Source organism: Hylobates moloch, unplaced genomic scaffold, assembly GCF_009828535.3.
Source record: "Hylobates moloch isolate HMO894 unplaced genomic scaffold, HMol_V3 SCAFFOLD_6, whole genome shotgun sequence".
In the NCBI taxonomy this organism is placed as follows: Eukaryota; Metazoa; Chordata; class Mammalia; order Primates; family Hylobatidae; genus Hylobates; species Hylobates moloch.
In genome coordinates, this window is record NW_026652281.1 from 116,853,677 (window position 1) to 116,880,686 (window position 27,010).

Here is a 27,010-nt window from a genome sequence, read left to right on the forward strand (position 1 = left end):
GGGGTCACTCCCTGAACAGACCGCGGGAGGAGGGCAAGGACCCGCCCCCTCCTTCACCTCCAGGGCCTGGCGGGTCCCGAGGGCTCAGGTTCTAGGCCGGAGGGTCCTGCCTGGGGGGCGGAGGTGGTTGGGTCTGGCCGAGGGTTCGAGGACGGCAGGGGCTCCGCGGGGCTAGGAGGGGGCAGAACCTCGGGGGCTCCCCTCCCCCCTTTCTTAAAGGGCCCGCGCGGGGAAGTGGGGGACAGGGTGGGCCGCTCCCTCCCCGTCACGCTCGGGGTCCCGGGGCGAGCGCTGCGCGGCGGGCGGACAGGGCTGGGGGCCGCGCTTCCCTCCCGGCTCCGCGCCCGCCGCTCGCGCGCCCGCAGTGCCCCCGCCCTTCCCCGCCCTTCCCGCTCCTCCCTCCTCCTCCTCCTCCTCCAGCTCACGGCTCCGCTCCCTCCCTCCTGCCGTCCGTCCCCCTAGCTCAGCCTCTCCACATCGCGGCTCCGGCACCTGAAGGGGAGGCGGGCGGGCGCGGGCAGCTCCGACCGGCGGCGGCGGCGGCGGGGCGGGACGTGCAGCCCGGCGGCCTCCGATGGCCCCGCCGTGAGAGGCCGGACCCGCGGCGGGGACCAGCAGCGGTGAGTGGGGCCGCGGGGCTCCGGGACCCGCCCCTCCCCGCTGGCGGGCAGGCCGGGGCGGGAGCGGCCGGGGATGGGGCTGCGTGCGGGGTGGGGGGCGCCGCCCTCGCCCTCGGTGCCCACCCGGGTCCGCTAACAAAGCTACATTTCCAGATCAATTCCGCGGCGTCTGGAGCATCCGAAGGATACGGTTGTCATGGAGATGGGGCCGAGAGAGGAAGCCCGGGCTGGCAGGGTCTGGGCCGGGGAGAGGGGGCGCCGCGGGAATGCCGGAGCCCAGCCTGAGGGAGGGTGGGGGCTGCCGGCCCGATTGTCTCCCGGCTCCGCCACCCACTACCCTCTCCCCGCTTTTGTATAATCTGGGGGTACGTGTGTGCGTGGGGGGTGCCAGTGGCAGCCTGGTGGCCGAGGATCGGGGCGTTGGGTACCGGGGGCCTGCCGGCAGCCACCTTCACAAGGCTGCAGCTTTGAGGATTTATTTCTGTTTCCAGTTTCCCAACTTTGACAGCCCTGCTTGGCGGCCAGGCCTCCCCGGCTCTGCAGCTAGAGCGGGGGCTCACACGGGGGCGTGGCAGGCAGGGCTGAGGAGGCACATAATGGCCGAGGCGGCAGCAGGAGGGAAGGGTCCCAGGAGCGGGCTGCTGGGGCTGGGTGCAGAGGGAGTCCACACTGGGGACAACCCTGCCCAGCGGGCCCCCTCCTCAGAGGAGGTATTCAGCTGTTCCTAGAGGATGCAGGGACTCCCTGGAATGATCACTGGGGGCATTGTTTTTGCATAGGCCCAGGGGGCCACTGTCTCAAGCCCACCCCTTTGTCTTGGGGCCATCTTGGGGGGGCCAGGAAGAGAACAGGGAGCAGAAGCAGCAGTCACAATGGAAGAGGGCCTAAGACTCCTGGCAGCCTGGGGATAAGCCTATGTGCTAAGTACCCTCTCCCTGATGGGGATCAGGGAGAGGGCTCAGGGTTTAGCCAGGGCAGGTGGGCAGCCTGGGTTTGGACTTTCCTGGGTTCCCCAGTTCCTTTTTCTAGATCGTACAAACAAGAGCTGCTTAATGGTGGTTGGGGGGGGGTTAACTGGACTGGGACTGCCTCCAAACCCAACCCGTGGCCCAGGACAGATGCAGTCGTTCTCTCATTCTTCCACCCTCTCCCCAGGAGTTTAGGAACCTGTCTCCCAGGGAAGCTACAAGTTCTGGGGCCTGGGATCTCCGAATCAGTAAAATGTGCCTGCTGTCCTCCCAGCAGCCCCTTTCCCCAATATATGCCGGGAAGCAGGGGCTTTTGAGTGGGGCTACTGCAAAGTTTGGTCCTGGTGGAAACATAGCAGGTTCCTAGGGTTTGGCCAGAGCCCCCAAAAGATTCCCGTGCAGTGGGGTGAGTAGGTGGGTGTGGCCCAGCTAAAGGAGGATGACTGGGTTGTCCTTGGAAGGCCTCCCTCACTGGTGCCTCTTGCAAGGTTGAAGTCTCAATGCTTGGGTGAATTGCACCCTGCAGCCCAGGGATGCCCTCAGAGGCTTCCCTTCTGCAGCTTGTCCTGGTCTGACAACTATGGGGTGCACGCTCCACAAGCAGACCTGACCAATAGTGCCTCCCAGGGTCTTCCCTGAAGGGAGAGAACAAAGATAGCTGGAAAGAATGACTTCCTGCTCTAGACAGGACTGAGAGAGAGAGAGAGTGGCTGGGGGGTATTACCTCACCCAGCTTCCATATATGGAGCATATGTGCTAAGTACCCTCATAACAGTTTTTAGAGGGAGGCACTACCCTTATTCCCATTTTGTGGTAGAGTTGCTTGTTCAAAGTCGCCTGGTTAGTAAGTGGCAGAGTGAGGATTTGCACTTGGCCAGAACTGTCTGATACTCAGACCTGTGTCCCCATCCTCTCCTCTTCTTCCCTGGAGATACAACTTAGGAGGGAGGTGGGAGGTGGGATAGAGTGCCTGTTCCATCTGGGCAAGAGGGTGACCTTGGGAAAAACAAGCACTAAGCTGGAGTTTCCTAGGGAGGTGGGATCAGGGCATTCCCATTCCGGACGTTGGCTTGCAGGAGATCAACACTGCCTCTCACGACAGACGATGCTCTAGACCTCCTTTGCCAGATGGTCTTTTCCAGGAAAATCTGTTTTGAGCGGCATCTTATGTCTGAGGCTCCGTATTTAGACTGGCTCTCCAAACAGGAGGATACACTTAGGCTGTCGCCCCTCGAGGGGTGTTTGGGGGAGTTGGGTGGGCTTGGGGCCAGACCTGACTCCATGCCACAGCTCAACGGAGGGGGAGGGGCTCATGTTCCTGCCCTGGTCTCCCTGGGGCCGGCTTGTTTTCCTTGTGCCTCTAAGCCGGTTTGCCCACAGGCGAGTTCGCTTCCTCAGGGTCTGGCCCCCTTTTCAGGTGGTAAGCCACTCCAGATCTGTGCCTGCATGGCCTGCGGTGACTCAAGCGTCCAGCCCAGGGCTGGCCCACAGCTCTGTGTGCTCAGGTTTGTGAACTGCCCTGGGGAAGGAATGTCCTCTCCTCTGACTCCTGCCCCAAAATTCCAACCCCTGAACTCCCCTCTTTGGAATGTCTCCCTCCACTCCCTTCCTTCTCCCACCTTACTTTTTATCTTGTCAAAGCTGATAGTATGGTGAACACCCACCTACATACCCTTCACCTAGAGACCTAGATTTGCCAATTGTTAACATTTTGCAACATTTGTTTCTCTCTCTCTCTTTCTCTCTCTCTCTCAACCTTTTGAAAGTAAGTTGCCAACATTATAACACTTCACTTCTGAATACTTCAGCATGAATTTCCTGAGACAGGGACATTTTTCTACAAAAATAATATATTGTTATCATACCCAAGAAGTTTAGTAATCATCCAGTTTAACCTAACATGTAGTCCATATTTAAATTTCTCTAGTTGTCTCAGTAAAGTCCTTTATAGCTGTTTTTTTTAAATTTGATCACGGAATGTGCATTGCATTTAGTTATTATGGCTCTTTAGTGTTTCACTCTGGATGAATCCCTGGCTTTTTTGAAAATTTTTTTTATGACATTGTCAATTTTGAAGGCTTGTGGTATGTCCAACAACCTGGATTTGTCTTCTTGCTTGCTTGTGATTAGAGTCAAGTTAACCATTTTGGGGCAAGAATATCCCATAGATGATATCATGTCCTTCTCAGTGCGTGATATCAGGAGGCACCTGTTATTAGTTTGTCCTGTAGTAGGCGGCGGTAAGTTAGGTCACTTGGCTCAGGGGTCCCTGTATTTCAATTCTGTTCCTCCCCCTTCCCTACTTCCAGAAGCTTCATCTACCTGGTAATCTGCACACCAGGTCAGCAAATCTGACTGAACCCCTACATCGACCAGATGCTGGAGAATAGAGAGGCAGACAGAAACTTTCAGGGAGCTCAAAACCTCAGGGTTGGGGGTGGGGGAGCCACAACTCAGACAGGTGCTGTTGGTAGGGGAGAGGGGAGACCTAGAGAAAGTAGTGAGAGGCACAGCAAGTGGACAGGGCGTGGGGGGCCAGACAGGAAGGGAGGCCCAGGCCACAGCTAGCCTGGAATGTGGGCTGAGGGGTGGGCCTTTTCCCCAAGGGCACTTCAAAACCACTGAAGGGTTTTGAAGAGGGGATGATGAGGCAGTTTGGAGTGTTGGAAAGGCACTCTGAGGAGGATGGAGTGGGGCTAACTGGGCCAGCACATGGGAAAGAGACCAGCCAGGAGGCTGTGGCAGCGCCCAGCACAGGACAGGGGGGACAGGATTGGGGCTGCTGCTTGTGGCATATAGAGGGAGTGGAGTTGTGTGGTTTGGTGGCCCTGCTGGGAGGATGTTGCTGGGTGGGGATCGGAGAAGGGGATGGAGCTGGGATAGATTTAGGAAGAAGAACGGACAGGCCCTTGTGTCTGACTAGAGGTAGGGAGAGTGGGAAGGATGAGCTCATGCAGTGGCTTGGGAAGGGAGATGGAGGTTTTGAGTGTATGAGGACTGAGGTGTTTTCCAGGCCAGAGGAATGGTGTGTGGGAAGCTCATTTGGTGGCCCCAACTGTGGCCCCCTTGCAGAAGCTCATTTTGAGATGCGGGCAGAAAGAAGAGCCAACATAGCCTACTGCAGGGGATGGATGGTGGGCTTCGGGCACCAGCAGGGGAGGGGCCTGAGCAGGGCTAGGCCAGCTCAGATGGCAGCTGCCCCTGTGGAAGCCAGGATAATCCTGCCACCAACTTGCAGACCCCAATTCCCTTACCTCATTTTGCTTCTTCACACTTGCTTGGCAAAACCCCAACCCTGGTTAAATCCAACGCCTGGCCTGCCCCACTCCTGCACATGCAGCTGAATGGGGCTGAGCAAAACAACTGCCCTGACTGTTCTCACTTTCAGTCCAAGCCCATGAACTCTGAACTTCAGGTGGGTCCTTAGTGCAGTCCACCAGGCACAGCACAGGTTCTGAGGCTGTTGCCTCTCCTGCATGCTAGATGATTCTTTCACACTTGCTCTTTGTGTGTGTGTGTGTAGAGATGGGGTCTCACTATGTTGCCAGAGCTGGTCTTGAACTCCTGACCTCAAGTGATCCGCCCTCCTCTGCTGCCCTCCTTGGCTTCCCAAAGTGCTGGGATTATGGGCATAAGCCCCTGCGCCTGACCCTCACTTGCTCTTCTACCCTCACCCTCCAGCCTCTCCCATCCTTCCTTTCAGCAGATAATCTTTGAGAAAATATAAGCAGTCAGAGCGTCCTGAGGCTCCCAGCACCAACACTCAGCGTCTGCACTCACTGCTCTGCTTTCTTCTGTCTCTGTGGATGAAGTGTTCCTGCTCCTGGTTAAGGCCACCCCACCACTTGTGCAGAGATCCTGGCCCCTTGTGTCTGCTTGAGAGCATCGCTCCAGCAGGGCCCCTGCCTGCATCATTGGGTCCTCCTCTCTGCTAGAGCATCCCATCAACAGATATCTTACTGTTATTTCTTTTACCTTAAAAATGGTTCTGGCTGGGCATGGTGGCTCGCGCCTGTAATCCCATCAGTTTGGGAGGCTGAGATAGGCAGATCACCTGAGGTCAGGAGTTCAAGACCAGCCTGCCAACATGACGAAATTCCATCTCTACTAAAAATACAAAAATTAGCTGGGCATGGTGGTGGGCACCTGTACTCCCAGGTACTTGGGAGGCTGAGGCAGGAGAATTGCTTGCACCTAGGAGGCAGAGGTTGCAGTGAGCTGAGATTGCGCCACCGTATGACAGAGAGAGACTCCATCTCAAAAAAAAAAAAAAAAGTTCTCTTGTCTTCTCCAGCCAGCTACCACTGCATCTCTCTCCTTCCCTTTGCAGAGAAACTTCTGGAAGTGTTGTCTAGACTCATTGTCTCCACATTGTCTCCTCCCGTTCTCTCTTGACTCCACTCTTATGGGGCTCCACTCTGCTGACCTCTCCTCTCAAGGTCATCAGTAACATTCCTGTCGCTGCACCCAGTGGTCAATTCTCAGTCTTATTGGCAGCATTTGACACATTCAGTCTTCCTCTTCCTTGAAATACCTTCCTTGGCTTCCAGGACACCCATTCTTCTGTTTTCCTCCTACCTTGTGGGTTCCTCCTTCTCAGCCTCCTTTGTGGGTTCCTCTTCTCCCCCTCCTACCTCCTGATATCAGGGTGCCCTAGCACTTGCCCTGCACAGGCTCTCTCCCCCATCTCCACTCCTCCATACAGATCCCATCCAGTCTTGTGGCTTTAAGTATCTCCTATGTACTGCCAGCCCCCACATTTAAATCCCAAGTCTCAACATCTCCCCGACTCCAGCAGCCTACACAGCATCTCAATTTTCCTGTCTGCCAGACAACCCCCCTCAACTTGCCCTGATCTTCCTCCCAAACCTGCTCCACCCAGTTTCTCTTCTTGAGTGGCAACTCCATCCTTCTAGTTGTTCAGGGCACAAATGTTGGCATCACTCTTGGGTCCCCTCTCTCTCTCCTGCCCCATGTACAGCACATGGATGGGTGAGGCTTTAGAGTGCCTGACTTCCCTTCAGCCGGCCATGGGCAAGAGAGGAGGTGACAGTGAAATGGCCCAGCACAGCCCCTTTCACACCAGCTTACTTCGTACCACGTACTGTTTTATTTTCATCAAGGAGGCCACAGCCTGCAGACCCTAAGCTGAAGTCCTAAGAGGAGACAAGACTGGACAGGGAAGAGGAGGGAGAGGAAGGGAGGACTCGGCTGGGGAGAGATGAAGAGAAGCTACATAACACCGAGATTGGGGAGGGGGTGGGGAGGAAGGCCACAGTTAGGGAGGCAGAGAAGGAGAGGAGTTGGGGGGGCCTGGACAGATAATGTGAGGACCTAGAGGGTTTGGGGGTATGTGAAAACTGGGCAGAGAGAAGGGAGGAGGAAGCTTCTTGGTTTCTGTCTCTTTGCTGTTGAAGAAGACTGTGGGGAGCTGCTCAGAGGTGGAGCTCTCTCAGGTCTGCCTCTGCCCAGGTGTTGTATCTGAGGCTGAGCTGGTTGGGAGGATTTGCACTTGGTCAGTCAATGGTAGCTCTCAGGATTCAACTCTCAACCCACAGGCTCATGTTAGCCTGTGGGCTCCATGAGCCTGTGGGTTGAAGCAGTGTGAGTCCAGTGCCCTCCGAAGTTGGAGGAAGGTGGCCCAGTGGTCAGTCTGGCTGTGAACTCTCTTGACTAAGACAGGTTAGTCCTTTGTGGTTCCTGATCACTGAGGGTTCACCCCGTAGGGAAGTCAGTTGGGCATAGAGTCACCAGCTGTAAACATGATTTGAAATTTGACAGCAGACTTTGTGGATTTCATTATGTTAAGGGCTCTTCAACCAGCATGCAGATGTATGCAAATGCTAAGCAAATGAGGATGCCAATTGGCTGGGGGGTTGGGGAGAGAAGCAAGCTGGGAGATATCTAGGAATGACCTTTGTGGAGCGAGCCCCAAGGGCCCCTGAGAATCCCAGCAGAGCACATGCAGGATAAGATGCAAATGTGCACGCAGCCCTGGGGACTTCTGCCTGCCTGACCATGAGAACATGAGCCCAAGGCAAGGGCTGGTTCCCTGGTGGCCACACTGAGAGAAGGAAAGCAGGTGGGGGCTGGTTATCCCTCCAAATGGGCATTACCTGAAAGGGATGGGCATCTTTAAAGGGGACGTAGGTTCTTGGCCCTTGCCCTACACTTGTGTGCCCTGAGATGGAAAGATAGGAGTGAGCCTGGCCTTGGGTGAGGGTTTTGGGAGGGCAGGACAGTAGGGACCTCAGCTGCCTTGGAAAAGGGAGGGGATGCCCTCTCTGGCCCCCCTCCTGGCCCCACAGGAGTCTTTCATTTGCCTCTACCCTCTAGCTGGGCTTCTGAAGCCCCTGCCTCAGAACTTGCTCTGACAGCTGCCAAGGATGCATATCCACTGGGTGCTGGCTGAATGGCCTGTACTGTGTGCTGCTGTCCTGGGCATGGCACCCCTGGGGGTAGCCAGCTTGGTTCCTTGCAGCCCCCAGAAGGTTTTGGGAGGTAGCAGCCCTCCCTTGAGCACTGAACACATGCCATCTCCTTTAGTCCTCACAGGTGCCTTGAGAGGACAAATGCTGTTGGCACCTCCCATTTACGGAGGAGGACGCCGAGCTCAGAGAGGTAGGCAGTTTTCCTGAAGTCACACATCTCGTGGGTAGCAGAGCTTTGATTTGGAGCCAGGTCTTTCTGAGCACACAGGTAGAGGCACTGACCCACTCTCCCGGACTGTCCCAGTCTGAGGCCCTTGCAGCACAAGGCGGTCCAAGCTGGGAAGACCAAGTGGGTTAAGAGGGTTTAGGGTCACTTTGGGATGTGGAATCCAGGAAGTTCCTGAGGCTCCTGGGTGAGTGTCCCTTCCAAATTATCCTGGGCATCTCCTTGGGCAGTTGAGATGTAGAGGAGGCTGGCCTGGGCTTAGGGAGGGGGCCTGGAGCTCTTGGAGGTAGGAAGATCCTTAACTCCAGGCCCCTTGGTTGGCAGAGGCTACAAGGGAGCATGGTGAGGGAGGCCCAACTGAGGGCTTCCTGGCAGCACCCTACTGCCCATGTTGCCGGTGGCCTAGCAGGTCCTGTGGGGCCCTGGAGCACTCCAGGCCTGGCCATCCTAGGCCCCATGGCGGTGTGGGCATAGCTGTTCAGGGTCTGTTTTGACACTCCCTACTTGCCACATGTTTGCATTGATCATCTGTTTTAAGTGTCTGTGTGTGTCTTGTGTGTTCATGTGTGTTCACATGTGTTTGTGTGTCTGAAGATCCTAGCGCATGTGCTAAAATATGGGTGATCTAGGGAATTTTGGGTAGGGATTTTGGGGAAGAGTAGTGAGCCAGTGGGGGTGTTCAGGGTGGGTTTCCACGGGGCAGAGAATAGGTCCAAGAAAGATTTCTTTGCCAAGTAACCCTCATGGAGCTCTCTCCAAGTATCCAATGTTGGATGGCAGGTCCTTGGAGATTGTCCAGGTTAGGGTATGGAATCAAGGATGGACAGGGGGCTTTGAGCCTTTCCAGATATACTCTAAATGTTGCACACATTTGTGAGATTTCTGGGGCGGGATCTTCCATCAAGTGCACAAAGAGGTCCAGGACTTGGAACTGGTTAGGTATCGATGGTGCACGTGGGGACATGAGGCCAGAGAGGGGTTTTTTTGTGCCCAACTTCCCCTAGCCCACTGGAAGCAAAATGTGAGGGTCCTGGTGCTCCTAGATTTGCTTCCCTGGGTCAGCTGTGGTCTCAGCCTTGCCACCACACTGACATTCCAGACAATTTTCTCTGATTCCAGTCCCTTCTGCATACTCAGGATGGTTTTGACCCTGGATGCCCGATGATGTAGATCTCGCTGCCCTTAACCTTGCCCCTAGGCCTGCTGGTGCCTTGTCCACCTTACCAGGCAAATTAGGGGGATTGCCTCATGAGCGGCTGCCCAGTTCCCTCTGTGTGTGTGTGTGCGTGTGTATGTGTCTGTGTGCTTGTATGTGCGTGCATGTTCGTGTGTGCATGTGTGTGAACGTGTGTGTGCATGTGTGTGTGCGTGCCTGTGTGTGTCTGTATGTGTGCGTGTGTGCATGTGTGTGTCTCTGTGGTGCGTGAGTGTGTGTGCATATGTGTGCGTATGTGTGCACGTGTGTGCACATGTGTGTGTGCGCGTGTGTGTCTGGGCATGTGTGCATGTGTGCATGTGCCTACCCATGCTTGTATTGTATGTCTGCTTTCAGGTCCTGCACCTATGCACTTGCCCCTGTGTCTTATAGAGCGTGCTGGCCCCTGGAGCCCTCCCTGGTGGGCCCCCACCTCCAGCGCTGTCCTTGGGTTTCCCACAGTCCCTGGCTTGGATCCCACCATAAAAGCAACCGTAAGATTATTTCTTTGACAATCTAGCATTCCATCAGAATCTCAGCCTTGCTGCTTTCCAGCTTTGTGACTCTGAGCAGTTCCTCAATCTCTCATAGCCTCTGCCACAAATAGGCATGATGATAATCCCTGTCATTCATCTAACAAATACTTTTAAAGGCCTACTGTGTGCCAAGCATTGCACTGGACTCTAGGGACACAGCCATGTCCCATAGTCCCCACCCTCACTGAACTTACGTCCTAGTACAGAGATGGGCAGGGAATCAGTAAACACATAAAAAAGGGAGCTTCAGTTCTGCTGAGTGCTATGGTGCTCCATCACTCCATGATGCAGTGCCAGGGGTCAGAGAGGGCCTCTCTCAGGAGGCAGTGTTGGAGTTGAGCCCTGAGTGTCAGAAGAGGCTCTTTTAAAGATCTAGGGAAAGAGCATTCTAGGCCAAGGGTATAGCTGGTGCAAAGGCCCTGAGGTGGGAATGAACTCAGGGAGCGGAAAGAAGGCCACTGTGGCTGATGTGGGAGAGCCTGGGGACACGGGGTAGAGGGCAGCAGAACCGGCTCCTGCAGGACCTTTTCAGGCCATGCTGGGGAGACTGGATTCCAATCTAAGGGAGATGGTCAGAGGATTATGAGGAGGGAGGGAGGTTTGTGTTTTTGCAACTCCCTCCAGCTGCCACAGGGAGAGTGGGGAGGGGGACAGAGTTGCTCAGGAGAGCTGAGACCCAGGAAGTGCTTGACTCTGCACTCAGCCCTGGCAGTTGGCTGAGCCAGGGTTCCACTATCATTATGGGACCTACCTCAGCTGGTGCTGAAAATAGGCTGCCGAGCTCAAGGTCATTCCAAGGGCTGAGGCTAGTGGGAGACCCTGCCTGGAGAGGGGCTTGGATCAGGCCAAGAGAGGCTGCGGGGGATCTTGGCCAATGCCAGCCTGTCATTTGCAGGCGTCTCCTTGGGATGGGTGCCCAGTGGCCCAGCTGCACCCGCTCCCCTGCTCTCGCCAGCAGGGCTGGAGGTGGGAAGGGCCACTGCTTTGGGTCAACTCTCTTGGTTGAGGGTTTGGGCCCTTGATCTCCTGGGAGAGTTTGGAGGGGGTCCTGGGAAACTGGGGGCTCATTCTGTGTCTCCAGCCCATCTAGCTGCAGAGGGAGGCCACTCCTGGGTTCTAGAGACAGCTACGCTGTGGGACCTCAGGCAAAGCCTTTCTGGGTTCTGTGCCTCAGCCTTCCTCATTTGTCAAATATGGCGGTAGAAAGAGTGGAGCACAGCTGCTTTTCATCCTTAACTTTGTAGGGAGTTTGCCCTTCCTTGGACCTTAGCTCTCTCAGCGTTCATGACTTTAAGTTTCCCACTGGCCCTGGGGGAGAACAGAGGTGATGCTCCCACTCTGTAGATGGGCTCACAAAGGCAAGAGGGAGCAATGATGAGTCCCAGGACACATAGCAGTTCAGAGTGAGCATGTGGGGCATCGTTTTACACCTCTACCCTAAAGCCTCCTCTTTATGCAGCCCTCGCTTGGGCTCAGCAAGAGAGGGGGTTCTGGCTCAGCTACTTCTGGGCTCAGCTGGTCTGCAGCCCAGGCAGGGACTCTGGGCCCCCCGCCCAGAGTAGAACTCAATGCTGCCCCTTGTCTGCCCACCCCCAGAAACAAAGGAGGTGGCCCAGTGCCTGGTGTTGGCAGGACCTCCATCCCACTCCCAGCTAAAGGAGGACATAGCAGGGCAGGTAGGGCTGGAACTAGCCTGAGGCAGCTGCTGGAAGTTGGGGGTGGGGTGGAGGGGTCTCCCAAGAGGTCCTCAATCTGTCCACAATTCTAGCTTTGGTGCTGGTGTAGGCTGAGCATCAAGTGAAGCTGCTGACACTCTTCAACCTCAGGTTTCACGGAGGCTTAGGCAGAGCCCTGACTCAAGGTGGTGGGCTCAGCCTCTAGGTATGTGTAGGGGAGCTTGAGTCATCCTGGCGAAATTGGGTTGAAACCCTGTGCCCCAGAGCCAATGCTCATCCAGGCCCCTGGGCTAGAAAGCAGGTCAGAGGACTGGAACTCAGGCAGCAGGCCAAAAGCCCCCACTTCTTTTTTGTTTCTAAATGCCCCCCCTCCCCCCGCTCAGGAGTCTCAGTTGAGAAAGTGGCTTCTTGTTTTTCCTCCTCTGAGTATACAACCAGAGGGAACCGATTGAAATAGCAACTACAGCAGCAGGGATTTAGGGCAGACCAGAAAGAATTTCTCACTCAGTGCTCAACTTCTAGAGGTCCCTGATGTCCTAGCATCAGGGCCCAGATATTTTAGAGCCTGGCTCTTCAGATGTTTAAGTCTGTGGGCTTTTTTTTTAAAGTAAAAATCTCCCTTATGCAGTCATCAAAATTCTAGGAGGTGAGGGTCAGTGTAAATGGGCGGGGTCCCAGGTCTGCTGTTCTACCCTCCTCTTTTCCACTCCATATTTGAAAACCCAGGTTAAATAATCTTAACTGGACTGTGGTGGTTGAGCTTCCCTCAAGGGCCCGGAATTCCTGAGAAGTGGACCCACCCCCCTCCCCAGGCTCTTGTTCTCTCAGTGGGACTTTTCTTCTGGAGCCTACCCCAGGGTTCCTACACTTGCCTCGTTATAAGAATCACAGAGGAGCATACCCCTTCCCTGTAGTTTCTGGTTCAGGAGGTCTGGGGTAGGGCCTGGTAATCTGCATTGTACCAAGTCCCTCAGGTGGTGTTTATGACCAGGCAAGTATAGGAAGTTTGAGCGTCACTTATATCCCTGTTGTTGCCCCTGCAGCTCATTCTGCTGTAGCCCAGAAGGCCGGCCAGTCCCCCTCCTGCAGCCTCTCTTGAACCCCCAGCATCCCTCTCCAGAGCAGAGTGGTAGCCAAGGCCTAACATGGGGAGGAAGGAAGTGGCCCAGCCAGAACTGGGAGAAATGGCCCAGATTCCTGCTTCTCTCCAGGGCATTTGGAGGGGCTGATCTGTGTCCGCACTGGCAGAGGCCACTTGGGGAGGGGGTTAGCCTAGCCTAGGTGGGGCCAGGGGCAGACAGGGGAGGAGGGGAGAGCCAGAACACAGCCTGTTACACATTACATCTGCCCCCTACATCTGGGATTAGGTTGGGCAGGAAGCCTCTGGGAAATGTGGGCTGGTCCCAACCCATTTGAAACAGTGGCGGTGAAGATGACGGGTAAATGGGTCTCCTCATTTTACAGAAGAGAAACAGACCCAGAGGGGAGTAGGGCTGGCCTGGGCAGGCCAGTGAGGAGGCCTGACCTGGACTCACACGAGGTCATGCAGGGAGTTGGGCAGAGCAGGGCCTGACTCCCCTTCCAGTGCTCTCCCCAGAGTGCCCCTTGGCGGCCTCCTCATGAGTCCCTCCTCACAGCTGGGTGAGCTCTGATGGGGGCCCAGGAGTGGAGGGGAACCCCAGGCATCCTCCTTCCTCCCAGACAGCTGGGGCTCTGGGCACTGTGTGTGGTGGAGGCAGCCTGGGCTCTCTGAGAGGCTCCCGGGTGGCACCGCCCACCCAGCACCCTGGACAGCGCCCCACGCTGGGCTATCCCTGTCTGTCTCCAGGCTTCACTTTGGCTTCTGGGGTGGGCCCTGCTCCGATTAGGCTGTGTCTGTTGACTTCCTTGCCTCCTCTCTTAACTCCTCCTTGAAGATAGCCTCCCAGCCTAGTTCTCTCCATTAACCACAAAGGTAAGGTTCGCTCATCTTTGGCTCCTGGAGCCAGGGTAAGAATGCGGGAAGAGACTAGGGGACCGGCTGCTGTCAGCCTGTGGTTTGTCACCATCACTCACCAGCAGGAATGGGAGGGGGCCCTGCTGGACCCTTCTCCACTTCCTCCCCACCTGGATCTTCCTCAGAGGGCTTTGGTGAACTCTGGCAGGCACAGCAGAGACACAAGAGGTAACAGGAAGGGCAGGTACTGGGGCATAGTTGGCTGGCCAGGGTCAAGGGTGAGGTGAGGTGGCTGCTTGGGCAGGCAGTGAGGGCACCGTGGCCCGAACCCACACTCCAGCCAGAAGGGCCCCGAGAAGATCATCTTGGCCATCTCCAACTCTCAGGCAGGCTGCTCTGCCACTGGTTCTGCTGGACTTTAGGCACCCCCCAGCCCCAGCCCTGTCTGACCAGTTCTTCCTCTCTCCACCCACTGCCAGGTCTAGAGGAGTCCCAGGAGCAGCCAGGACAGGCGGAAGCAGTGGCTGCCATGGAGGAGGACAAGCTCTTATCTGCAGTGCCTGAGGAAGGCGATGCCACCCGTGACCCCAGCCCAGAGCCTGAAGAGGAGCCAGGGGTCCGGAATGGGATGGCCAGTGAGGGCCTGAACAGCAGCCTCTGCAGCCCAGGGCAAGAGCGAAGGGGCACCCCAGCGGACACTGAGGAACCCACGAAGGACCCAGATGTGGCCTTCCATGGCCTCAGCCTTGGCCTCTCTCTCACCAATGGCCTAGCCCTGGGGCGAGACTTGAACATTCTGGAAGATTCAACAGAGTCCAGGCCCTGGAGGGCTGGCATGCTGGTAGAGGGGGACGATGCTTCCAGGAGCCTCTGCCCAGATGCTGAGGACCCTCAGCTGGGGTGAGTGGATGTCTTGGGATGGGAGCTCACCACATTTGGCTGCTCTGTTGTTGTGTGGCCTGGGCTTAGCCACTTAGTTTCTCTGGTTCTTGTTTTTCTCACACATAAAATGGGGATTTCATATCCCTCTTTTGCCCAGATTCTGGGTGTTTTGAAAGGACAGAGTCATGATGGAGAATTCAAAGGCCAGCAGATTGTGGGGCTGAAAGTTGTGCCATCGTGAGCTGCTTCTATGTGGGTTGCAGGGGGCGGGGGGTGCTGCCCTCCCTCCATCCCAGGCTGGGCATTCGATTTCCAAGTCCTTTTAAAATGCCCCATGTGAAAATTCATCTGGTTCATTCCTCTGCTTCCTGGAAATGAGACTCTCCGAAATCCTTCAACTGACGCCAGGAAAGCAGGCTTTAGGCTTTAATCCCTCTCAGCTACTCTCACCTGCAGTAATCGTCAGGAAGTTCTACCAGGGATCTCACTTCAGTCCTGCTTACTGGAGTTACAGCCCAATTTCTATTGTCCTCAGCAGGCAATGGAGAGACCTGGGGTTTTGGGGGTGTGTTGGACAAGCAGGGCAGAGAAGGGACAGAGAAATATCTAGAAGGGATCAGGGTGGACTGAGAAAAGAAAGCATTTAGAAGTCTTAGCGTGCATAGCTGCAGGCTCTGGCCTGAAAGGGCAGTGTACGGGTAGTGTGTGAGTGTGCGTGGGGGCATGAGTGTGTGCCTGCCCTGCACATCATGTGTGCACAGGGATGTGTGAACATGTTGGTATACATGGGGTTGGTGGCTGTGGGTGGGGGGTGTTGGTGCCCCTGGCCTGGGCATTTGTGGCTGCACATTTGGGCACATGTACGTGTTATGTAAGGATAAGTGTCTCTAGGTCTCCGTGGGCAGGAGTGTGAGTATGTGGGGTTAGGTGTCTGTGACACTGGGTGTGCCATGGCCATAAGAGTGTTTCCATCCAGGCAGGGCCTAGGGCAGCCCCATAGCTGGCAGCAGGGCAGGGGCAGGGGACTGGGGCTTCTTAGAGCACACTGTATTGAGGTGGCATCTTTACTTGGGATGGCGAGGCTGGGGGCAGTTGGAGGCTTGGAGATTGGACTGATGGTCTTCAAGCTCCCATCAGGGCCACCCCTCAGGCTTGCTCAGTTGCATGATGGGGTGGGAGATGGGGGGTCCATTGGTGGCTGTGACCCTGGGCTGAGAGCTCCCCGCAGGCAGGGCTCTGTCTTGTTTGGATGTCTCTGGTGCCCAGCACGGGCCTGGCAGAGGTGTCTTTACTTGGCTGACTTTGGATATTTGCCCTGGTGGCCAGGGCAATGAAGCTTCTTTCCTCTCCTTTCCTTCCAGAGGTCAGTAAAGGAAACTTCCACCCCAGCCCCTGCCAGGCATTCTGTGCCTTTTAGATTTCTGTCCCCCTCCCCACTTTGTTCCTTGGCAAGAGAGAGCCTAATGAGGCTGCAGTCTCAGGTCCTGCTGGGGCTGGAGTGGGAGTGCCTTCTCCAGGAAGCACACTGGGACAGAATCTTAGGCACTGGGGGGCCAAGGAGATGTTCGAGGGGAAGGGGCACTTCCCAGTCCTCCAAATACAACTCAGTCTCTGCTAGGCAGCAGGGGCTGGGGGAAAGTAGGGCGGGGCCAGAGCCTCAGGGGAGGCTGATGCAGAGGGAGGGGAGTGCTTTGCACATCATGGGCCTGAGTTGATCTGAAATGGGCCGGGCTCAGCCTGCTGTGTTCTTTCCTTGTGTCTCTTCCTGTTGCTGGCTCTATCTTCCATCTCTATCCTTGTCTGTCTAGTTCTTTTTTTTTTTTTTTTTTTTTTTGAGATGGAGTCTCGCTCTGTTGCCCAGGCTGGAGTGCTGTGGTGCAATCTTAGCTCACTGCAAGCTCCACCTCCCGGGTTTACGCTATTCTTCTGCCTCAGCCTCCCAAGTAGCTGGGACTACAGGTGCCCGCCACTATGCCTGGCTAATTTTTGTATTTTTAGTAGAGACAAGGTTTCATTGTGTTAGCCAGGATGGTCTAGATCTCCTGACTTCGTGATCCACCTGTCTTGGCCTCCCAAAGTGCTGGGATTACAGGTGTGAGCCACCGTGCCAGGCCATCTGTCTAGTCTTTCTTTATCTCTCTCACTTTCTGTCTCTGTTGTCCTCTTGTATCCCTTTCCTCTGTCTCTTTCTTGTCCCCCTCTTGTGGTCTTACTCTCTCAGTCTCTCTCTCCTTCCTTCCCTGTGTACCTGCTCATGTCCCTGGTGGATAGGAATCTTCCCAGGCTCCTCAGGTCACCTATGTGCGATGCTCTCTTCCAGGTGCTGGAGATGAACAAAACATACAAACCCCTTGCTCTCATGGAGCTTACGGTCTAGTGGGGAGACCGATGATAAATATTAAAACAATAAATACTTATATAGTATGTTGGAAGGAGATAAGTGTTTTGGGGAAGAAAACGTAGGAAAAAAGGGGCTAGGGTGTTTGGAAGCAGGTTATGGTTTAGATCCAGAGGTCCGGGCAGTGGTCACTGAAAAGGGATGTGGAAGGAGGGCTTTAGCTGGGGAAAAACACTTTGGGCAGAGGGAACACAGTGCAAAGACCTCTTTTGGGGCACAGCACAGGGTCCTGCAAGGGCTTGGGAAGCATGGGTGGGGCCATGGGGCTGACAAGCATATGTTCATTCACCCAGCACATCATTCAGCCAGATGTTCCGAGCACCTACTATGTGCGGGGTGCTCCCTGGCTTTGCAAAGCTTTTGTTCTGGGGCTGGGGAACACAGTAAACAGGGGAACAGACAGAATCTTACATGCTGGGAAGGTCTGAGGAGTAAACGAACAGATCCCGGAGCAGGAGGCCAGTGTGCCGTGGGCCTGCCTCCCCTGCTGTCTCTGAGGAGGAGGCAATGAGGCCAGACCTGACAGCTAGGATGTGTTTGGCGGAGCTAAGAACCTACCAGGTTGTGGGAAGAGCAAAATTGTGACCCAGTGTGACACTGGTTGTGATAAGAAGATGTTCACACTGCTTTGGGAGCCTGGAGGAAGCAGCCCTCTAGGACAGGCTGGGGGACGAGGCCTTACATTCATTCATTTAGACACATATCTGATGCCCACTAGGTCTCCGTGGGCAGGAGTGTGATTATGTGGGGTTAGGTGTCTATGGCAATGGGTGTACCATGGCCATAAGAGTGTTTCCATTCAGGCAGGGCCTAGGGAAGCCCCGTAGCTGGCAGCAGGGCAGGGGCAGGGGACTGGGGCCTCTTAGAGCACACCATATTGAAGTGGCATCTTTACTTGAGATGGCGAGGCTGGGGGCCCTGGCCCCAGGTCTGCTCTTTTCCCTACAGTATTCCCAGTACCCAGCCCGGTGTCTGGCACCTTGTGCTCAGTTAGTATTGGCTGAAGGGATAAGTGAATAGGATGGGGGGGGTGGTGTGCCCCCAGGGGGCTCCCAGACACAGATGAGTGCAGTCACCAGCACCTGTATGGGGGACACCTTGGCAAAATGGTGACTGGCTCCTTGCATCCCACAGGTTGGATGGTCCCGGGGAGCCAGATGTGCGGGATGGCTTCAGCGCCACGTTTGAGAAGATTCTGGAGTCAGAGCTGCTGCAGGGCACCCAGTACAGCAGCCTTGACTCCCTAGACGGGCTGAGCCTCACGGATGAGAGCGACAGCTGCGTCAGCTTCGAGGCCCCCCTCACACCCCTCATCCAGCAGCGGGCCCGTGACAGCCCCGAGCCAGGGGCTGGGTTGGGCATTGGGGACATAGCGTTTGAGGGGGACATGGGGGCAGCTGGTGGTGATGGGGAGCTGGGCAGCCCCCTGCGGCGCTCCATCTCCAGCAGCCGCTCCGAGAATGTCCTGAGCCGCCTGTCTCTCATGGCCATGCCCAATGGATTCCATGAAGATGGCCCCCAGGGCCCAGGGGGGGACGAGGATGATGATGAGGAGGACACGGACAAGTTGCTGAACTCAGCCAGGTGAGGCAGGGCCCAGGCTGGGAGCTGGGAGAACCACTGAGTAGATGGGGAAACTGAGACCCAGAAGGGGCAAAGCAGGTTAGGGTGACTCTCAGTGTCCAGAGTCAGCATGCCCTCTTCAAGGTCACCTGGTCCACCCTCTGCATCCAGACTTCCCACCCTGTGTCCTGAGGTTTCATTCTGCTCTTCCAGGCCTTCTCAGCCCTGGTAGAAGTGGGCGGAGTCAGGGAACTATGCTGTGAGTTCACTTGGGAGGTTCTTCTGAAAGTCTGATTTCATTCCTTCCTGCTGCAGTGGAGCTTCTTTCCCTGTTCTGGCCCCTACATGGTTTGCAGTGGCCTGGGGAAACCTCCCAGCCTCCTCTGGGGCCTTTGACCCTGGGCCTCTGACGCTACTCCTCCACCCACCTTCCATCTGCAGTGACCCCAGCCTGAAGGACGGCCTGTCAGACTCAGACTCTGAGCTCAGCAGCTCGGAGGGGTTGGAGCCTGGTAGTGCAGACCCACTGGCCAATGGGTGCCAGGGGGTCAGTGAAGCTGCTCGTCGGCTGGCACGCCGTCTCTACCACCTCGAGGGCTTCCAGCGCTGTGATGTGGCCCGGCAGCTGGGCAAGAAGTGAGTGTGAGCTCCCCCGCCCCCAACCCCGGGCAAATCTCGTGTCTTCCTCAGCCTGAAGGGGGTGTGGGTGACCTTCTTCAGGGGTGCCAGGTGCTGGGGGGGCGCTCCCAACAGTTCCCCAAGGACACCTCCTCCCGCCACTGTCCTCATTCCTGGCCTCGCCCTAAATCTGTTTCCTTTCTGGGCTGCTTGGGTGAGGCTGATGCTCTCGGGGAGGGGTGGTGGCGGGCAGCCCCTCAGGGCTGGGGGTGCGGGATGTGGGATGTGGTTTATGGGGCCACGATGGATGTGAGGACAGAGAAGCCAGCAGGAGCTGGGCCCAGCTAATGGGGCCAGGGAGAGAGGAGAACCCGGGCCTCGGGGGACACCTCTGGGACCCAGAGCTCAGGAAAGGTCTCCTGGCCTTCCTTCATTAAGCCCTACTGTCTACTGGGACCAGCTGAAGGGGCTGAAGCCCCCAAAGCGCACCCCCTGGCCTTCAGATCGGGTGCAAAGGGAACTGGCTAGATGAGGGCCCCAAAGGGGACCAGGGGACAGGCGGGATTGCAGGACCGAGGAAGTCTGCCGGGACATCCTGCACACATCTGACCAGCAGTGTGACCACCCACCACCTGCCCCTGGTCCTTTCATCCGGATTGCCTCCCAACGTCCACATTAAGGCTCTGAGCTGTGCAGGAGCAGGCCTGGCCCTGCAGCACTGCTCATAGGGCTGGGAGACAGTCCAGACCCTTGCCCATGAGTGGGAGGTGACATGCAGGCTTTAGGCCTCAGGATGCCCTGAGGGCGGCTCAGGTCTTGGATCCTTCTCTTCTCCCTCCCTCCACTTCTCCCTCCACCCTCCGCAGTCTCCACGCTGCTCCGGCACCAGGTCCCCGACAACCGCACCAGCCCAGAAATCACAACTCAGATGCCCTCACCTCTTCTGCTGGGCTGGACCCCCGAACCTAACACCATCCATTCAGGAGCCTTCTTTGTGGCCTGCCCCTGCCCTCTCCCATCTTTTCAACCACTCCTTCCAGCAGCTAATTGTGCTCAAGTCTCTCCCATCTGAAAAACAAAAATTGTTTCTCAACCCCACTTCCTCTTCTAGCCAAAATTCTTGGATTTTCTGCCCAGGGTGGCCTCTATCCCCTTTCTTTCTCCACACTCAGCCCCTCCACACTGGTTTCCTCTCCCCACACCAACTTCAGAAACCTCTTGTGTCAAGGTCACTGGTGGCCTTGTGTCTTTGAATCTGGTGGTTGCTCCCCAGGCCTCACCTTAGCCCCTCAGCAGCTTCCACGAGACTGGCCATTTCTTTCTTTTACTTTAATTAAACTTTTTTTTTTTTTTTTTTTTGAGATGGAGTCTCGCTCTGTCCCCCAGGCTGGAGTGCAGTGGGGCGATCTCAGCTCACTGCAAGCTCCGCCTCCCGGGTTCACGCCATTCTCCTGCCTCAGCCTCTCCGAGTAGCTGGGACTACAGGCGCCCGCCACCACGCCGGGCTAATTTTTTGTATTTTTAGTAGAGATGGGGTTTCACCATGGTCTCGATCTCCTGACCTCGTGATCCGCCCGCCTCGGCCTCCCAAAGTGCTGGGATTACAAGCGTGAGCCACCGCACCCGGCTAATTAAACTTTTTATTATGAAAATTTCAGGCCAGGCACAGTGGCTCATGCCTGTAATCCCAGCACTTTCGGAGACTGAGGCGGGCAGATAACCTGAGGTTAGGAGTTCGAGACCAGCCTGGCCAACATGGGGAAAACCTGTCTCTAATAAAAATACAAAAATTAGCCGGGCGCTGTGGCGGGTGCCTGTAATCCCAGCTACTCGGGAGGCTGAGGCAAGAGAATCGCTTGATCCTGGGAGGTGGAGGTTGCAGTGAGCTGAGACCGTGCCACTGCACTCCAGCCTGGGCAACAGAGCAAGACTCCGTATATTAAAAAAAAGAAAAGAAAATTTCAAACAAACACGAAAGCAGAGAAAAAAAAATCAAACCTCTATATACCCATTACTGAGTTTCAAAGTTACTATTTTCTTCATTCTCATTTCATCTATGACCCACAGCCTTTTTTTCATGTGCTGGAAGATTGTAACGCATATTTCAGACACTCTATCATTTGATTTATAAATACTTCAGTTTGTATCTCCAACTGATAAGGATCTTTTTTTACATAATCATGATTCTATTATAATTTCTAACAAAATGAACAAAAAGTTCTTAATCTCTCCAACATTCAGTCTGTGTTTAATTTTCTCTGATTGTCTCAAAAATGTTGGTTTATTGAAATCAAGAATCAAACAGGGTCCACACGTTGCACTTGGCCGATTGGTCTGTTAAGTCTCTTTTAACCAACAACAGTTCGGCAATTCAGCAGTCCTCCTCCCTTCTTAAGTGCCGTGTATTTGTTGAAGAAACCAAGCCATTTGTCCTAAAGAATGTTCCACGGTTTGGAGGTGGTATCCTGATGGTGTTATTTAACATGTTTCTGTATTTCCCATGGGTCCTGCAAATGGGCAGTGAGCTCCAGGCTTAATTAGAATCAGGTGGAAATTTGTTCTAGTTTTTGACAAGAATTCCTCATGCCAGTCTTCTTGAAATACTGTCTTCGTTGGCCTGCAGGACAACACACCCCACCTGTGGCTGCTGCTTCTCAGCCTCCTTCGCTGGCTTGCTCCTGGGTTCCCACCCCGATTCGGGGCTCTGGGCCGGCCAGCCTGTCTATGCCCTCTGCTGTTGCATGGGCTCAGCCCCACCCTGAGCTGTTACTGACCAGCTGTGGATTGATGACTCTCACATGGATGCCTCGTTCTGAAGTCTGACATCTCCCTCAGGGGACCACCTTCTTGGTCATGCCCCATGTCCATTCCATCTCCGTGTCTTGTGGATTCTGCCCCCTAAATCTCTCTTTTCCCCATCCCTTCTATCTCTATCTGGACAACTACGGCAGTCCCCCTGTGGGTCTCCACTCAGTAGGTAGCGCGTTCCAAAATACAGACTGACCATCCCTGCTTTAACCCTTCTGAATCAAGTCCTGGTCCTTCCCCTGGTCCCAGCCTCATCACTTGCTGCCCCATTCCTGCTCTTTAGGTTCTGGCCACATGGCCCTGCTAGTAGCTTCTTGGACATGCCATGCAGTTTCCTCCCTGGGGACACTGCATCATCCCACCCCTACTCCCTTCTCCTGGTTAGCTCGTACTTCCCTGTGTTGACTGAGACATCACCGCCTCTAGGAAGCCTTCCTGACACCCCCAGACCAAGGTTGAATGTTATGGCCCAACTGGCCAGCAGCCTAGGGGTTGAGCAGGTCTGGGGGGTGGGTGGGTCCGGGTACCCTGGGCCCCACTCCCCAAGTAATGCCTGTGATTCTGTCATCCTTGGGCTGGACCCTGCTTCTAACAGACATCCCATACTCTCCTGGCAGCAACGAGTTTAGCAGGCTGGTGGCCGGGGAGTACCTCAGTTTCTTCGACTTCTCGGGCTTGACTCTGGACCGAGCACTCAGGTCAGTGGGGCTGGGACAGGCAGTGCCCACAAGTGGTACAGGCTGCACATCTGGATTCTCATGTCAGCTCTACCATAAACTTGCTATACAACCTTGGGCAAGTCTTTTGACCCCCTGGTGAGGCTGTGGGGAAGGGGCCACAGGAGCTGCAGCGGCCCAGCAGTTAGGCGAGTGCCCGCTTTGTAGTAGCTGTTAGGATGTGAGGGTGGAAATGTAGTTGTGACTCTAGGAGAGGAAGGGAGGCTCAGGACTTGCCTGTATTGAGCACTTCCTGCCTGCCAGATGCTCTAGGTCTTTACTCACCTTGCTTACTGCATCCTCTGTACCTGGTAAGGTAGGCACTATCATTCCTATTTTTCACATGAAGAAACTATGGGCCAGAGAGATAAAGAGACTTCCCCACAGTCATCGAAGGAGGAGATGGTAAAATGGGATTTTATCTCAACTCTGTTGGTGTTTGGACCTAGGGAGTAGACCTCAGGAGGGCCAATTGCAGGTTCCCAGGAACAGGAGGGTAGAATGGATGGGTGCAGTCCTGTAGTATCTAGCAGGCTCTGGTGGCAGGGGCCAGCTGGGCAGATACTGGCCAGGCCCTAGGAGAAATGGATGCATCTCAGAGCTAAGGGGTAGGGTGACTCATGCACGTTAGACCTTTTGACTGTGTTCCATGTGTCTCTTACACTTTAAAAAAAATGTAATTTCTGGCCAGGCACAGTGGCTCATATCTGTAATCCCAGCACTTTGGGAGGCCGAGGCTGGAAGATTACCTGAGGCCAGGAGTTCCAGACCAGCCTGGGCAACATAGGGAGGCCCAGTCTCTACAAAAAAAGTAGAAAAATTGGCCAGGCATGGTGGTGCAGGCCTGTAGTCCCAGTTCCTCAGGAGGCTTAGGTTGGAGGATCACCTGAGCCTGGGGAGGTTGAGGCTACAGTGAGCCATGACTGCACCACTGCACTCCAGCCTGGGTGACAGAGTGAAACCCTATCTCAAAGAAACAAACAAATAAACAAAAACCACATACAAAAAAAGTAATTTCCATTCTTTTTTCTCTGCTTCTGTTGGGATATTTTCGGTTGACCTGTTTTCACTTCACTTCACTTACCCTTTTCTGTTTCTAATATGTCATTAACCCATTTATGCCTGAGGTTGCAATTTTCTGAATTGCAAAATCAGACCTTGGCGATGACTTTGAGCAGTAGGATATAAATGACTCCCACATGCTTAGTGTTCCAATAATGGAACTGTAGGCATAAATGGGTTTTGAACTCATTTACTGAGTTTTGAATTTATGTTATATTTTCCATTTCTAGAATTTCCATTTTATTAAAAAATTTTAAAAATAGATTCTAATTCTCTGGGTGAATTATCCATCTTTTCCATTATTTTCTCCACCGTTCCCTCGCTTTTTTTGAACATATTAGTTATAAAGCCCTTGCTGCTAACTCCAGTATCTGTCATCTGAATCATCTGTATCTGTTTCTATTGCCTCTTTTTTCTCTTGATTTTCCATCATATATCCTATCTCTTTGCATGCTTAGTAACTTAAAAAAAAGTAGATGCTGTATACTTTGTATAGAATTGTAGTGGTTCTAGATTATTCTATGTTCCTCCAGAGAGGGTTTACATTGTCCTTTGCTAGGCAGTTAGAAGGTGTATGGGGATGCAGTCCTAATCCAATCAAGGTTGCAGTGAAGTTTGGTATGGCTCAGGGTTTGCTCTGATCATAGGGTCCAAGCCCTCAGAGTTTTCTACTGGGAGCCTCATGTGTTCAGTTGGGCAAACCCCCTTGTTGGCTCAGAAGCCTAGTTTTGTCTTCTCAGTGCAGCAACACTGCCCCCTCTTCAACAAAATATCCCTCTACTTCTCAGAGGTTTTCTGCTTAGCCTTTTAGCCTCCTGCCTTTTATATCTTTTATATCTCTGAAATTCAGCAACTATCTCAAAGGGAAAAGTGGCCATGTGTTTACAGTCCCTGAAGTCTCCAGCCTCTTGATGCCACCCAATGCCCTGCCTCTTGCCTGTGCCCACAATCAGCAATGCCTCCAGGGAAAAAGCAGCTGCAGAAGGTCAAACTACCTTCCCTCAGTTCTCTCCTCTCCAGAATCTTGGCCCTTTTGGTCTTTGTTGCCTCAGCAATTTTCCAATATCTTAAGAAAACCCATGGTTTTCATTGTTTTCAGTGGAAGTGTTGGTGTGCTGCAGGCTACTGTATCCTGAGCTGAGTTGTAAAGATTGCGCTAGAATGAGGAAGATTGGTCTGGGAAGGTGTTCAGCGGGGTCAGCTCATGATCAGAGGTGTGGGTGCTGGACTGAGTGCCTTGTATGCCAGCCCAATACTGAGGCTCAACTGTGCAGGCACTGGGGAGCCACAGAAGGTACTGGCTGTAAAGCAACATTCTGGAAGCAAGCACTGGCCCCAGTGTACTGGTGGCCTTTGATCTAGAGGCATGTAGGCTTCTGAAGAGGGTCAGGTGGGAGAGAACAAGCATGAGGTTGGGCAGAGGGGAAAGGTCAGTGTGAGAGGCTCCACAGAGGAAAGAGTAAAAGGGCTGCTGGTGCCAAGATGTGAGGAGGGTGGACAGTGGTGAGGCTGCCCCTAGGGACAGCCCAAGAGTTTGGTGGTGGCGGCACTGGGTTGGGGCTTGGGGCAGAGGGTCCAGGGAAGGGGAGTTTGGGCTGGGGAGTAGGAGTTGGGATGGATGGCTCATAGGTAAGACAGGCTAAGGTTGGAATGGGGGAGGTTTTGAGAAAGTCCTGGAGGAATGTGAGAAGAGGGAGGGGCCAGGCTGGGGACAGATGGGAGAAGAGAACAGGGAGCAAGAGAGACAGGGAGAGGAGGACAGCGAGCTGTCAAACAGGGCAGTGCTATTATGCAGCAGTTGGTTGCTTGGGATTGGATTTCGAGAGTACTCTGCAGTTTTGGATGCCTTGAGGCGCCTCAGAGGGTAAGGGCTGGCCAAGTCATGGCTTGCAGGTCCCAGGGTGCCTTAGGAGGTGGCATGAGAGAGGGTAAAGCAAAGTGGGCATTGCAGCCATTCTGGGCCAAAACGAAATGAACTATAGCAAAAATTAGGAACAAACCATCTCCTGAACTCAAGACTGATGGAGACACCAACGGCCTCAGCCTGCAATCTCCCTTCCCAAGGGAATGACCTTTGTATTGGGCCTTGAGGGAGATTCAGAGCTGCCCAGCAGAGGAAGGAAGGGTGTCCCGGAGGCCAGGCCTGCTCTGAGGCACTGAGTAGTGAAATGCCTGTTCTGTCCAAGGTGTAGCAGGTGGGTATGAGGTTGGAGGCACAGGAGGGTAGTCTGGGCAGTGAACATGGCCATGACATGAGGAGCCTGGGTGCTATTCTGAGGGTGCCAAGGAATCAGAGGTTGTTTTTTTCTTTTTTCTTGAGATGGAGTCTTACTCTGTCACCCAGGCTGGAGTACAATGGTGCGACCTTGGCCCACCGCAACCTCTGCCTCCTGGGTTCAAGTGATTCTCTTGCCTCAACCTCCCGAGTAGCTTGGATTACAGGCGTGCGCCACCACTCCTGGCTAATTTTTGTATTTTTAGTAGAGACGGGGTTTCACCATGTTAGCCAGGCTGGTCTTGAACTCCTGACCTTGGGTGATCTGCCCACCTCGGCCTCCCAAAATGCTGGGATTATAGGCGTGAGCCACCGTGCCTGGCCCAGTGATGGATTTTAAGCAGCATAAGTCCTGCTTATGTGTGTATTTAGAAAGACAACTTGGTGTCAGCAGGGAGGAGGATTGGGTGCAGGGGTGACCCCGTTGTCCTGGGCACACGATGAAGGTGGTGGCAGCGGAGGAGGATTAAGGTTGAGGTTGAAGAACAAACCATCAGGACTTGGTGGCAACTCAAACCTGGGGTGGGGGAGGAGTTGGGGGGGCTGGGGTTGGACCTGGGGCTCAGCTGGTGGCACATGAAAGAGAGGGGATGACTGAGGAGGAGCATTCTGAAGGGCAGGCATGGACAGGGTCCGGCTGTAGGGGAAGGAGCAAGGAGTGGGCATCCACCCTGAAGAAGAGCAGGTGCTGAGGTGCTCTGCTGTCTTTGTTCTTCACCATCTGTCCTCTGCCTAATTTCAGAAGGTCCCTGGAGGGCAATGAGGACTGAAACTCTAAAGCTTACCAGGCCCCCTGGCATCAGCACTCCAGAGTGGCCATCCTGGGGGCCAGGGCCTCCTGGGCGTGGAGAGAGCATCCAGACCCAGAGAGTGGGGCACTGGAGCCCTGGCCCCCTAGGGTGGGTGTGTGCTGTGTGTGTGGGGGGTGGTCTTACCCTGGGTGGGGACTCAGACTGCCCTCAGCAGCTTTGAATTGCCTTCCAGAACATTCTTGAAGGCCTTCCCGCTGATGGGGGAGACACAAGAGCGTGAGCGGGTCCTCACACACTTCTCCCGCCGGTACTGCCAGTGCAACCCTGATGACAGCACTTCGGAAGGTA

General features: G+C 54.7%; 1 protein-coding gene across 2 annotated transcripts in view; it reads left to right on the top strand.

Moving 5' to 3' along the window:
* The first annotated feature begins 435 nt into the window (after nt 1–435).
* The window catches only part of PSD2 (pleckstrin and Sec7 domain containing 2), a 49,312-nt gene continuing 22,737 nt past the window's right edge, over nt 436–27,010 (top strand). The window contains exons 1-6 of one of the 2 annotated variants that reach the window (XM_032158061.2): nt 436–620; nt 14,068–14,488; nt 18,003–18,452; nt 18,873–19,067; nt 22,475–22,555; nt 26,895–27,007. In XM_032158061.2, the coding sequence (XP_032013952.1) occupies nt 14,118–14,488; nt 18,003–18,452; nt 18,873–19,067; nt 22,475–22,555; nt 26,895–27,007 (1,210 nt within the window). In that variant the 5' untranslated portion in view covers nt 436–620; nt 14,068–14,117. The remainder of the gene's footprint in view (nt 621–14,067; nt 14,489–18,002; nt 18,453–18,872; nt 19,068–22,474; nt 22,556–26,894; nt 27,008–27,010) is intronic. The other variant, XM_058441274.1, reaches the window with a different exon arrangement.